The 14,588-nt window shown below is 45.9% G+C and overlaps 1 protein-coding gene across 1 annotated transcript in view; it reads left to right on the forward strand.

Moving 5' to 3' along the window:
- The window catches only part of LOC106584030 (inactive tyrosine-protein kinase transmembrane receptor ROR1), a 194,172-nt gene extending 185,549 nt beyond the window's left edge, over nucleotides 1-8,623 (forward strand). The window contains exons 10-13 of the mRNA XM_082967905.1: nucleotides 1,025-1,208; nucleotides 2,787-3,010; nucleotides 3,161-3,306; nucleotides 5,795-8,623. Of these exons, the coding sequence (XP_082824031.1) occupies nucleotides 1,025-1,208; nucleotides 2,787-3,010; nucleotides 3,161-3,306; nucleotides 5,795-6,722 (1,482 nt within the window). The 3' untranslated portion in view covers nucleotides 6,723-8,623. The remainder of the gene's footprint in view (nucleotides 1-1,024; nucleotides 1,209-2,786; nucleotides 3,011-3,160; nucleotides 3,307-5,794) is intronic.
- Nucleotides 8,624-14,588: the final 5,965 nt, after the last annotated feature.

The following is a 14,588-nucleotide window of genomic DNA, read 5'->3' on the forward strand; positions in this document are numbered from 1 at the left end:
TAAAGGGATTTATTGACGACTTGAGCTGAAGAAAGGAGATAATGGATACAGTATGAGAATAATAGGTAATTATGTCTCTAGGCGATAATACATGCGTGCAGTTATATTAGGCACTTTGCCTACCTACAATTATAACCAGCAGCAATTGTAAGCTGTTAAGTTTTGATGTCGGTCCTCACAAACCCATGCCGAGATAATTATGAGTGTTGAGTGTGTACTGTATGTTGAGCTGAATTGAAATTTCAGCACTTAACATGCTGACCAGACCAGGCGTGCGCCATCGTGCGCACGTTGATTTTGTCCATCCACACCAGACGCGATCAGGACACGCAGGTTGAAATATCAAAACGAACTCTGAGCCAACTGTATTCCTTTGGGGACAGGTCGAAAAACATGTGAAACATGAATGGACATTTAGCTAAATAGCTTGCTGTTACTAACTAATTTGCCCTGCGATATAAACATTGGGTTGATATTTTTTACCTGGATCTTTGTAGAATTTTGAGTCACACAATGGTGTGTTCTCTACTCCAACAATAACTCCACAGATAAAAGGGGAAACTTAGTTTCTAGTAATCTCTCCTCATTCAGTCTTCTTCGTCTTCTTCTTCTTCTATGGACTTTATATGGCGGTTGGCAACCAACTTTAAGGTGCATTACCACCACCAACTGGACTGGAGTGTGGACCTCAGTTCAGCTTTCAATCACCCACGTGGGTGCTCCTAAAAACCAATGAGGAGAAGGGAGAGGCGGGACTTGCAGCGCTTCATGCGTAAAAAATACCTGGCTATACAGACGCTCATTGACGCGCGCGAGCAGTTTGGATAAAATGATTGAATAACATGTATGTGTACATTTATTTTGCAACGCTCACACACGTAACACGAGCGGTGTGGTCAGCATGTAACCTCTCTTCCCCCTCTCTCGCCCCTTCCATTTTTCGCTCTCTCTTTCTTCTCCCTTTCGCTCCTTCTCTCTCTTTCTCTCCCTCCATCCTCCCTCACCTCTCTCTGTCTCTCTCCAGAGTAAGGCCAAGGAGCTCCCCCTCTCTGCGGTGCGGTTCATGGAGGAGCTAGGTGAATGTGCATTTGGTAAGATCTACAAGGGCCACCTGTACCTGCCTGGTATGGAGCAAGCCCAGCTGGTTGCCATCAAGACCCTGAAAGACTACTCCAGCCCTGGCCAGTGGGGTGAATTCCAACAGGCATGTTAATATTGATGACATTGTATTGTAATGTTCATTGATGCTATCTTTGATTGATTCTTCTTTTTCCTTGGCTAAGATGGCGTCTCGCTCCGAGCCCCCTATTAAACAATGCAGGTTACAACATTCTTTTTTTTTTTTTTTTTACGTTTGTTTCGTGCATTACTTCGTACACCCTGGCAGAATTATTGGAATATGAATTGCTGGGTACTCACTGTCCTTCCCGATTTCCCGGAGAAACAATGGGCTAGACTTTTCGGTGAGACCTCGGGCTACCTGGGAGTCTTACCGGAGAGTAGGAAGGCGGAGACGCCAACGGAGAGGCAGACACGGCGGGGTCTTCCGTTACCGAGCATACTACTCGCCAATGTTCAATCATTAATGAACAAACTTGACGAACACAGAGCGAGGATCTCCTTCCAGAGAGACTTCATATTCTGAAACATACTCTGTTTCTCGGAGACTCTGCTCTTCCCCGACATCCAAACAGATTATATACAAACAGAGGGCAGCATTTATTGTTGCGAGGGACATTAACAAAGGTAATTTGAGGTTCGTGCTCCCAAATTATTACCAACACATTGACTGTCCTACTCGCAGAAATTCCACGCTTGACCACTACTACACGTCTTTTAGACACAGGTATAAGGCCGTCTCTCGTCCTCATTTCGGTAAATCTGACCATGATGCCATTTTGCTTATCCCCGCCTACAAACAAAGACTCAAGAGGGAAGTTCCGGGGGTCAGGTCTGTAAAGCGTTGCTCCGACCAATCAGAATACACGGTCCAAGACTGTTTTGATCACGTGGACTGGAATATGTTTCCGGGTCGCCCCTGTGGATAACGCCAATGAATATGTCGATTCAGTCACAGGTTTAATGAAAAAAAGCATAGATGACGTGATACCGATGGTGACTTTCAAAACTTACCCGAATCAAAAACCGTAGATTGATGGCAGGCTTGTAGGGAAACTGAAGGAGAGGGATGCTGCTTATAAACAGGACAAGGTGACTGGGGACAATAGTATAGTTGAACAGAACAATTACGACCTACTCACACCGATCAAGATGGCAAAACACATGTACAGGGATAAAGTGGAGAAGCAATTCGGTGGGTCGGACACGAGGCGCATGTGGCAGGGGCTCCTGACCATCACGGATTACAGAAAGAAAGGGCCCTCACAGTGTTCTACAGGAGCACCATCGAGAGCATACTGTCTGGCTGCATCACAGCCTGGTCCGGCAACTCCACCGCCGTGGACCACAAGGCGCTACAGAGGGTGGTGCACTCAGCCAAACGCACCTATGGGTGCACACTGCCTGCCCTCCAGGACACCTGCAGCACCACATGTCGCAGGAAGGCCAAGAAGATCATCAGGGACCCCAGCCACCCGAGCCCCGTTTCCGTCACTCAGATGCAGGCAGTATAGGAGCATCATGGCAAAAACTGTAAGACTGGCCAATAGCTTCTACCCCCGGACCATCAGGCTAGTCAACTACTTGCCCCCCCCTCTACTGCTGTTTCGCATGAAATGTGTCACTGTGTGTTAATAAAGTACCTATCTATCGGTCTGTTTAGGAAGCGTCGGTCATGGCTGAGCTTCACCATCCCAACGTGGTGTGTCTGCTGGGTGTAGTGACCCAGGAACAGCCTGTCTGCATGCTGTTTGAGTTCCTGAACCAAGGGGACCTCCATGAGTTCCTCATCATGCGCTCTCCTCACTCTGACGTGGGGTGTAGTAGCGACGAGGACGGGACTGTCAAGTCCAGCCTGGACCACGGAGACTTCCTGCACCTGGCCTTACAGGTAACTACCATAACGTGCACAAATTGCTCTCCATCCATGGGCGCTGTTCCGTAGCAGATCCTTTGCCTCGCAACTTGTGTGGATGTGGTGTGGTGTTGAGATAGGCAGGAGATACATTTCTGTTACTCCGAAAATTCTATTCTATTCTAGGTGGCTGCTGGGATGGAGTACCTGGCCAGTCACTTCTTCGTCCATAAGGACCTGGCGGCCCGTAACATCCTGGTGGGAGAACAGCTCCATGTCAAGATCTCTGACCTGGGCCTGTCCAGAGAGATCTACACCTCAGACTACTACAGGTATGTACACATCCTAACCCTAGCACTAACCCTATCTCTGACCTGGCCTGTCCAGAGAGATCTACACCTCAGACTACTACAGGTATGTACACATCCTAACCCTAGCACTAACCCTATCTCTGACCTGGCCTGTACAGAAAGATCTACAGCTCTGACCAGGGTTGGGCAGGTTGCTTTCTAAATGGAATCCATTACAGTTGGATTACCCAAATTTTTGGATTACCCAAACTCAGTTACGTATTCTGATTGCTTTCAGTTACTTTTAGATTACTTTCCCCTTAAGAGGCATTAGAAGAAGACAAAAATGATGGATTAAAAGCATCATAGTAGTCTCTGACTTGTGGTCAGTAGTGCTGAATGAATAGTACTGTTTTAGGTCAGTTCGGTTTCGGTTTGATTCTACAAATATAATCATGTTTTTTTCGCTTTAGATCCTTTTTTGAAACATTAAATACATTATGAAATAAATACGATTTAAAAAGCCAAAAATAGTGAGCATTCGATTTCCAAAACATTGAACATATTCCATTGTCTCTCTCAGGTCAATATTTGGTAGACATCAATAGAAAAATCGGAAATTACTATGAAATATAAAAATATTTTCATTTTGTATATTACTTTGTTGATTACTTTATTATTTGTAATTCTTAAAGTCATCATCTCATCTCTGCTCAGGCAGTAGCAGCCTGCCAGACCATCTAATGTTTTTTCTGTGCTCCCCATACTTTACTGTCTTTAGTCATCCTATTTAGCTAGGCTAGCCTGCCTAAGTATGTTGCAGAGCTGTCTGATGAAATAATTTTACTAGTTCTTCAAAGTAGATGCTTTCACGAACTGTTTATATCGCTCTCGTTGTTGTGTATCTTACCTAACGTAGGAGGCGTAAGGTGTATCCACCTCTGTCCGAGCCAGTAATGGATTATGGTCATTGTAGTTAATTACCACGTTTCTGCACTGAACTTGGTTGAATATTTGCTTAGTGAAAACTGCAACTCCCTTCAGCCCAGCGTCCCAACTAGTTCTTGACTTGATTTATATTGTGAATGATTTGATTTCGCTCTAGAGAAACAGCGCGTTGGGCTCACCACAAAAAATAACTAAATGGAAGTCAAGTAATTGAACCAACGATTACTCGCTCAGGTGGAACAAACTTAAACGTGCACCTTTTTTTCAATGCTGAAATGCTCATTGAGAAAACAGAAAGGTGTCATAATGTATTATTTTTTTCAAAAACATATTTTCTGAATTTAAAAGTAATCCAAGAAATAATCATCTGTGATCTGACTACAATATTTTTGCTGGCAACATAACTGATTACATTTACAGTTTTCCGTAATCAGATTACATGTAACTGATTACGTGTAATCGGTTACTCCCCAAAACCTGCCTCTGGCTACCACAGGTACTGTATATGGCTCACTGTCTCCCTAACCCTAGACATGACCCCCTGTACACCTCCCACTACTACAGGCATGTTTACATTTACATTATAATTTTTTTTTGTCATTTAGCAGACACTCATATTCAGAGCATCTTCCAGTCAGTGCATTCAATGCATGGGGCTCACTTCCTTGTTTGGTGTACTCACCTGGTTAGTTTATCATTGCTGTGATGTTTAGTGTACTCACCTGGTTAGTTTGTCATTGCTGTGATGTTTAGTGTACTCACCTGGTTAGTTTGTTATTGCTGTTATGTTTAGTGTACTCACCTGGTTAGTTTGTCATTGCTGTTATGTTTAGTGTACTCACCTGGTTAGTTTGTCATTGCTGTTATGTTTAGTGTACTCACCTGGTTAGTTTGTCATTGCTGTTATGTTTAGTGTACTCACCTGGTTAGTTTGTCATTGCTGTTATGTTTAGTGTACTCACCTGGTTAGTTTGTCATTGCTGTTATGTTTAGTGTACTCACCTGGTTAGTTTGTCATTGCTGTTATGTTTAGTGTACTCACCTGGTTAGTTTGTCATTGCTGTTATGTTTAGTGTACTCACCTGGTTAGTTTGTCATTGCTGTTATGTTTAGTGTACTCACCTGGTTAGTTTGTTATTGATGTTATGTTTAGTGTACTCACCTGGTTAGTTTGTCATTGCTGTTATGTTTAGTGTACTCACCTGGTTAGTTTGTCATTGCTGTTATGTTTAGTGTACTCACCTGGTTAGTTTGTCATTGCTGTTATGTTTAGTGTACTCACCTGGTTAGTTTGTCATTGCTGTTATGTTTAGTGTACTCACCTGGTTAGTTTGTCATTGCTGTTATGTTTAGTGTACTCACCTGGTTAGTTTGTCATTGCTGTTATGTTTAGTGTACTCACCTGGTTAGTTTGTCATTGCTGTTATGTTTAGTGTACTCACCTGGTTAGTTTGTCATTGCTGTTATGTTTAGTGTGCTTTTACGTTCCCACTGATTTTGATTGATCTTGTATATAAAGTAACTTTTGGTATTTACATATATATATATTTTTTTATAAATAACTGTATTATTATTATTCCAGGGTCCAGCCCAAGGCTTTACTCCCTATCCGCTGGATGCCTCCAGAGTCCATTGCCTATGGGAAGTTCACTTCGGAGTCAGACATCTGGGCGTTTGGTGTGGTGCTGTGGGAGATCTTCAGCTACGGCCTGCAGCCCTACTACGGCTTCAGTAACCAGGAGGTCATGGAGATGGTGAGGAAACGTCAGCTGCTGCCCTGCCCAGAGGACTGCCCCCCCAGGGTCTTCGGCCTGATGACAGAGTGCTGGCAGGAGGGCCCGACCAGAAGACCACGTTTCAAAGATATCCATGGTCGTCTGAGGGCCTGGGAGGGGCTGTCATCCCACGCTAGTTCTAGTACCCCATCAGGAGGCGGGGGCAACGCCACAACTCAGACCACCTCGTTGAGCGCCAGTCCGGTCAGTAACCTCAGCAACCCGCGCTATGCCACCGCTGCAGGCTACCTCTACCCGGCCCAGGGGATGCCTGTGCAAGGTCATCCAGGCCACCAGATGGCAGGCTGGACCCCTATGACCCATGGAGCTCCCATGGCCCAGAACCAACACCAGCGCTTCATCCCTGTCAACGGGTACCCCATCCCCCCAGGCTACGCTGCCTTCCCTGCGGCCCACTTTCAGGCCCAGGGCCCCCCCAGGGTGGTGCAGCACCTCCCCCCGCCCAAGAGCAGATCTCCCAGCAGCGCTAGCGGCTCCACCAGCACCGGTCACGTGACAAGCGTGCCCTCCACGGGGTCCAATCAGGATGCGAACACGCCGCTGCTGTCACACTGCGTGGCAATATCCGCCCTGCCAGGGGGCGGGACCATGCAGGTGTACGGACACATGTCCCAGAAGGCTTTGCAGCAGATGGACCCCTCACAGACGTCTGCGCTGCTGGCCGACGCCAACAGACTCATGTATAGCGAATCGGTCATCACTGCAGACCTGTAAATACACTACATACCTGTACTATATATATCACCTGGTTGATTTGATGTTTTTGATTCATTTTTTTTGTAAGAAAGTTATTATAATTATTGTTTCAACTTTCTACTTTACTTGTAAATACATGTACGCAAATCCTGAATGAACGAGATGCAAAGATTTATATTCAGAAGAACAAAAAAAATTAAAAAAAGAGACAGCAAGCGTGTCCTGCCCCCTATTCTGAAACTCAAACTGCCTTGATAGACTTTTTCTAGTGATGCTACTCCGTTTGCCTGCCTGGACACCGGGATTTCTAATCTCAGAGTAGGTCAACAGTAACACACCTGTCAATATAATGACTGTATCACTCGGGCATCATTGTGAATAACCTCCCATCGACGTCAATAAATCTTCCAAGACTCCCGTTGACGTCAGAATGATTTCTTGCGAAAGTCTGAGCTGCACGGAGCACTTCTGGTAGCTACAATATGTACTGCGGCAGGGCGTGTTGTTGCTTGGACTGGAGGGGCCCTGTACTGAAGCAGCGGGAGTCCCCGGTTGTACTGGACTGTATATTCAGTTGAGCCTGTGTCAGCAAATCTGCCTGGCTGGCATCCCCACAGTGCACCTCTCTCCTCCAGGAAGGCTAAGCCCCCCCTCTAGGGATATGTGAACTTCAAAGACTTCTGATTTGACTTCAAAGCGGCCTGTGGAGAAGGAACGAGGCCCTGCCCACGCAACGCTATGCAATGGCATAGCACTCATACCCTCTGCTTCGCTCTCCACAGATGTGTGCCTCCACAGATGTGTGCCTCCACTAGACTCTCTCTCGTTCTCGATACAGGGTTCTGTCAATTCGTACGCAATTGATATACTGTAGTTACTAGGATCGAATCAGAACGGTGTTTAGACCAGCCGTACTTCTCTCGCCAGTCTGTGTCCATGTCTGTCCTCCCCTTTCTTATTATCTCATATCTGGTACAATCAGCTATGCAATATGGCTCTTACATTGGCTATGCAGACTTTGATGGATAATTGTATTGTCTTTTGATGATATATAGAAGTGGGACTAACAAATGTATTCGGATGATTACAACTTCTTTGTCAAAATGATCCATGATATAAAACAGTATGTTCTACTATAGACTGAATGAATGATAAAAGGCTTTTGATAAAATACAGGGGGGGGGGGGGTGAATGAGAAATCCTTCCACATTTTAGCACACAGCTCACAGAAGCAGCTACAATACAGTATATTTCACCTCAGTTGAATGTGTTTGTTGCTATGCAACTGTTTAGTTAAAAAGACGCACCCTTTGCCCGTACAGAAAGAGGACAATCATCGGTTTACGCTTGGTAGCATTTGCCTTCCATGTTAACTTTGGTATAATGCACATCTCTGTAATGTTAAGTGCATCCTTATTTTTTTTATCAAGGTACAAAGTCTACTATCCTGACATTTTCTGTGATGTGTCAATTAGTCCGATACTGTCGAGAGGTACAAACCTGCTCTTTAGATGAAGGTTTTGGTTTGTTTAAATTCCACATATCTTTTTTTTTTTCTAAAGCAGGTTTACCTTCCTAGGTATCTGGAGTTTTATACAGGTATCTTTTGATAAATGTATATGAATTTAAGTGCATATATACCAGTTCAAAACCACTTAAACACAAGACTGTGAATCTTGGGACTGGCTATTTTGTGTAGTTTAAAAAAAATAAAAAAATGTTAGATCAGTTTCTTTTTCTAAGACAGTCTTTTCATAAAACGTTTTTTAGATTGCAGTATTACAGTGTATTCATAAGAAAGGTTTACATGCAGAATATTCTATTGACCAAGAGGCCTTGTCTTTGTGTTTGTCGGAAGATTTTTGCACAGATGTTTTGTATGGCAAAATATTATTAAATAATTCAATGTTTTTGTCATATTTGGTTGTATCATTATTCCTGGAAAAGCCTCTGTTAGTATCTATGAATTGTTACATTTTGCAGGGTCTGGACAGTAGTTTGTTGGGTTGATAGATATTCCAGAACTGTCTGGTTGAACAATGTTGTGTTGACTATATAGGTCCACAAGGGAGCAGCAATTGCTTAATCTGTATCCCCAGCATTAGTAACCATAATGTCCAAACCATATTTGCTTCAAAACCATCTTTGACCACACGATGGTGCAATTCAGCTTTTTGTCATAATAGCGTCTGTCCAGTACTAGTTTGTGAGTCTCAGCTCACGTCGCTTGAAATACATTTGAATAGTAAGATAGTTCAAAGGAATACTTGTATATGTTGTTTTTTTTGTGAAAAAAATCCCTTGCTCGCATTATCCGGGTGTGTGTGTTTCTGTGAATGTGTGTGGTATCTTGGTGTGTGTCGAGTTTAACTTCAAACCTGGCTGGAATCACTTTCTGTAAAAAGAACAAGGAGTGTGTGTGTTTTGCCAAGGAAACGGGAGAGTAATGGTGCACATATGGAGAGATGATTAGATGAACACACTCCTGGCAGGGAGAGCTGGTCCTCGTGTGTGTGTGTGTGTGTGTGTGTGTGTGTGTGTGTGTGTGTGTGTGTGTGTGTGTGTGTGTGTGTGTGTGTGTGTGTGTGTGTGTGTGTGTGTGTGTGTGTGTGTGTGTGTGTGTGTGTGTGTGTGTGTGTGTGTGTGTGTGTGTGTGTGTGTGTGTGTGTGTGTGTGTGTGTGTGTGTGTGTGTGTGTGAGAGAGAGAGATGTGGAGAATGTTTTTAATCAGGACTATGTCCAGCTCCAACTGTTCCCATTTGGAGCAATCACAGAATTCTCTGTTAATGATTCTGGAATGTTGCATGCTCTCAACCAGTTTCTTCACCACTGCTCTCTAAAAGTAAACTCAAAAAAAAAAAGAAACGTCCATTTTTCAGGACCCTGTCTGTCAAAGGTCATTTGTAAAAATCCAAATAACTTCACAGATCTTCATTGTAAAGGGTTTTAAACACTGTTTCCCATGCCTGTTCAATGAACCATAAACAATTAATGAACATGCACCTGTGGAACGGTTGTTAAGACACTAACAGCTTACAGATGGTAGGCAATTAAGGTCACAGTTATGAAAACTTAGGACACTAAAGAGGCCTTTCTACTGACTCTGAAAAACACCAAAAGAAAGATGGGAGGGTCCCTGCTCATCTGCGTGAACGTGCCTTAGGCATGCTGCAAGGAGGCATGAGGACTGCAGATGTGGCCAGGGCAATAAATTGCAGTGTCCATACTGTGAGACGCCTAAGACAGCGCTACAGGGAGGCAGGACGGACAGCTGATCATCCTCACAGTGGCAGACCACGTGTAACAACACCTGCATAGGATCAGTACATCCGAACATCACACCTGCGGGACAGGTACAGGATGGCAACAACAACTGCCCGGGTTACACCAGGAACGCACAATCCCTCCATCAGTGCTCAGACTGTCCGCAATAGGCTGAGATTGGCTGGACTGACGGCTTGCAGGCCTGTTGTAAGGCAGCCTATGGGCACAAACCCACCGTCTCTGGACCAGACAGGACTGGCAAAAAGTGCTCTTAACTGACGAGTCGCGGTTTTGTCTCACCAGGGGTGATAGTCGGATTCGCGTTTATCGTCGAAGGAATAAGCGTTACACTGAGGCCTGTACTCTGGAGTGGGATTGATTTGGAGTTGTAGGGTTCGTCATGGTCTGGGGCAGTGTGTCACAGCATCATCGGACTGAGCTTGTTGTCATTGCAGGCAATCTCAACGCTGTGCGTTACAGAGAAGACATCCTCCTCCCTCATGTGGTACCCTTCCTGTAGGCTCATCCTGACATGACCCTCCAGCATGACAATGCCACCAGCCATACTGCTCGTTCTGTGTGTGATTTCCTGCAAGACAGGAATGTCAGTGTTCTGCCATAGCCAGCAAAGAGTCCGGATCTCAATCCCATTGAGCACATCTGGGACCTGTTGGATCGGAGGGTGAGGGCTAGGGCCATTCCCCCAAGAAATGTCTGGGAACTTGCAGGTGCCTTGGTGGAAGAGTGGGGTAACATCTCACAGCAAGAACTGGCAAATCTGGTGCAGTCCATGAAGAGGAGATGAACTGCAGTACTTAATGCAGCTGGTGGCCATACCAGATACTGACTGTTACTTTTGATTTTGACCCCCCCCTTTGTTCAGGGACACATTATTCAATTTCTGTTAGTCACATATCTGTGGAACTTGTTCAGTTTATGTCTCAGTTGTTGAATCTTGTTATGTTAATACAAATATTTACACATGTTTGCTGAAAATAAACGCAGTTGACAGTAAGAGGACATTTCTTTTTTGCAGAGTTTAGTTATTTCACAAACACAACATAATATGACCAGCACACTTTGGCCTAGATTCTCTCTTTCTCCCCTGACCCATCTGTCTATCTCCTCCTTTGAATTCCATGCTGTCACAGTCACTAGCCCGTCCAAGTCTCCGACCACTACCTTGTATCCTTTTCCCTCTCGCTCTCCTCCAACACTACTCACTCTGCCCCTACTCAGATGATATTGTGCCATCGCAACCTTCGCTCTCTCTCTCCTGCTACTCTCTCCTCTTCCATCCTATCATCTCTTCCCTCTGCTCAATCCTTCTCCAACCAATCTCCTGATTCTACCTCCTCAACCCTCCTCTCCTCCCTTTCTGCATCCTTTGACTCTCTATGTCCACTATCCTCCAGGCCCGGCTCGGTCCTCCCCTCCTGCTCCGTGGCTTGACGACTCATTGCAAGCTCACAGAACAGGGCTCCGGGCAGCCGAGCGGAAATGGAGGAAAACTAGCCTCCCTGCGGACCTGGCATCTTTTCACTCCCTCCTCTCCACATTTTCTTCCTCTGTTTCTGCTGCTAAAGCCACTTTCTACCACTCTAAATTCCAAGCATCTGCCTCTAACCCTAGGAAGCTCTTTGCCACCTTCTCCTCCCTCCTGAATCCTCCTCCCCCTCCCCCCCCCCTTCCCTCCCTCTCTGCGGATGACTTTGTCAACCATTTTGAAAAGAAGGTTGATGACATCCGATCCTCGTTTGTTAAGTCAAATGACACCGCTGGTCCTGCTCACATTGCCCTACCCTATGCTTTGACCTCTTTCTCCCCTCTCTCTCCAGATGAAATCTTGCGACTTGTGACGGCCGGCCGCCCAACAACCTGCCCGCTTGACCCTATCCCCTCCTCTCTTCTCCAGACCATTTCCGGAGACCTTCTCCCTTACCTCCCCTCGCTCATCAACTCATCCTTGACCGCTGGCAACGTCCCTTCCGTCTTCAAGAGAGCGAGAGTTGCACCCCTTCTCAAAAAACCAACACTCGATCCCTCCGATGTCAACAACTACAGTCCAGTATCCCTTCTTTCTTTCCTCTCCAAAACTCTTGAGCGCGCCGTCTTGGCCAGCTCTCTTGCTATCTCTCTCAGAATGACCTTCTTGATCCAAATCAGTCCGGTTTCAAGACTGGTCATTCAACTGAGACTGCTCTTCTCTGTGTCACGGAGGCTCTCCGCACTGCTAAAGCTAACTCTCCTCTGCTCTCATCCTTCTAGACCTATCTGCTGCCTTTGATACTGTGAACCATCAGATCCTCCTCTCCACCCTCTCCGAGTTGGGCATCTCCGGCGCGGCTCACTCTTGGATTGCGTCCTACCTGACAGGTCGTTCCTACCAGGTGGCGTGGCGAGAATCCGTCTCCGCACCACGTGCTCTCACCACTGGTGTCCCCCAGGGCTCAGTTCTAGGCCCTCTCCTATTCTCACTATACACCAAGTCACTTGACTCTGTCATATCCTCACATGGTCTCTCCTATCATTGCTACGCAGACGACACACAACTAATCTTCTCCTTTCCCCCTTCTGATAACCAGATGGCAAATCGCATCTCTGCATGTCTGGCAGACATATCAGTGTGGATGACGGATCACCATCTCAAGCTGAACCTCGGCAAGACGGAGCTGCTCTTCCTCCCGGGGAAGGACTGCCCGTTCCATAATCTCGCCATCACGGTTGACAACTCCATTGTGTCCTCCTCCCAGAGTGCTAAGAGCCTTGGCGTGACCCTGGACAACACCCTGTCGTTCTCCGCTAACATCAAGGCAGTGACCCGATCCTGTAGGTTCATGCTCTACAACATTCGCAGAGTACGACCCTGCCTCACACAGGAAGCGGCGCAGGTCCTAATCCAGGCACTTGTCATCTCCCGTCTGGATTACTGCAACTCGCTGTTGGCGGGGCTCCCTGCCTGCGCCATTAAACCCCTACAACTCATCCAGAACGCTGCAGCCCGTCTGGTGTTCAACCTTCCCAAGTTCTCTCACGTCACCCCGCTCCTTCGCACACTCCAGTTGAAGCTCGCATCTGCTACAAGACCATGGTGCTTGCCTACGGAGCTGTGAGGGGAACGGCACCTCAGTACCTTCAGGCTCTGATCAGTCCCTACACCCAAAGAAGGGCACTGCGTTCATCCACCTCTGGCCTGCTGGCCCCCCTACCTCTGCGGAAGCACAGTTCCCGCACAGCCCAGTCAGAACTGTTCGCTCTGGCACCCCAATGGTGGAACAAGCTCCCTCACGATGCCAGGACAGCGGAGTCAATCACCACCTTCCGGAGACACCTGAAACCCCACCTCTTTAAGGAATACCTGGGATAGGATTAAGTAATCCTTCTAACCCCCCCCCCCCCCCCCCCCAAAAAAAAAAAAAGATATAGATGTACTATTATAAAGTGGTTGTTCCACTGGATATCATAAGGTGAATGCACCAATTTGTAAGTCGCTCTGGATAAGAGCGTCTGCTAAATGACGTAAATGTAAATGTAAATGTAAAATTCAATCGGGGCCATGGAAGATCTGCGGCATAGCACGATTGACATTTAAAGGCAATGTTCCCGCGTTCGCCGAGACTGCATTTACAGTAAATGCTGCACGACGGCTCAATCGTAAAATTACCTTTAAATGTCACTCACGCTGTAACGCGGATCTTCCACGGTCCGGATTGAATCTATCCCTTTGTCCAGTTTGATTGATTTTGGGCTGTTTGTACTGTGTGGTTTTGAAGTAAACAATGTACTTGTTTTGTCAGTGATTTTATGAGGCTCATTATTGTACTTTCTACTATAATTATCATGAAGTCAACCATGCAGATTGTCCTCACTAGTTGACAAATGTGTTCGAGGCAGTCAGTAATCAAGGTGACTGGAACTGTATTGCTTGAGCCCAAGCCGCACTGAGCTCCCGTACGGAGAGAGGGGACGGTCGAGAGCCATGCTTCCTCCGAAACACGACACTGCCAAGCCGCACTGATGTGTCGGAGGAAACACTGTACAACTGGTGACCAAAGTTAGCTTGCAGGCAGCCGGCCCGCAACAAGGAGTCACTAGAGCACGATGGGATAAAGAAATCCCGGCCGGTCAAACAAATCACACATTTCGTATTATATGTTACGAATGAAAATTTGTTTTATATGTTACGAATTTGCAAATCGTACAATATGTTGCTAGGGGTTGGGGTTAAGATTAGGGTTACATTTAGGAGTTAGGTTTAAGGTTAGGGGAAGTGTTAGCTAAAAGGGCTAAGGTTAGGGTTAGCTAACATGCTAAGTAGTTGTAAAATTGCTAAAAAGTAGTAATTAGTTAAAATGCTAAAGTTGTCCGTGATGAGATTTGAACTCGCAACCTTTGGGTTGCTAGACATTTGTTTCATACGCCGACAACCACCCTCTTTATGTTTTTGCCCTAAGTAACCATCTCTCTTATGTAACAATACGTAACCTGACATATCATACTAAATGGAGTGTCTCAGATTTACATACAGAATAATACAAAATGCTCTAAGACCAGGTTGGTGAGTGGCAGGCTGCAGCAGGCCAGCTAGAAGAGTCTGGATTGAGACAGACAGACAGATAG

Source organism: Salmo salar, chromosome 23, assembly GCF_965601325.2.
Source record: "Salmo salar chromosome 23, fSalSal1, whole genome shotgun sequence".
Lineage (NCBI taxonomy): Eukaryota > Metazoa > Chordata > Actinopteri > Salmoniformes > Salmonidae > Salmo > Salmo salar.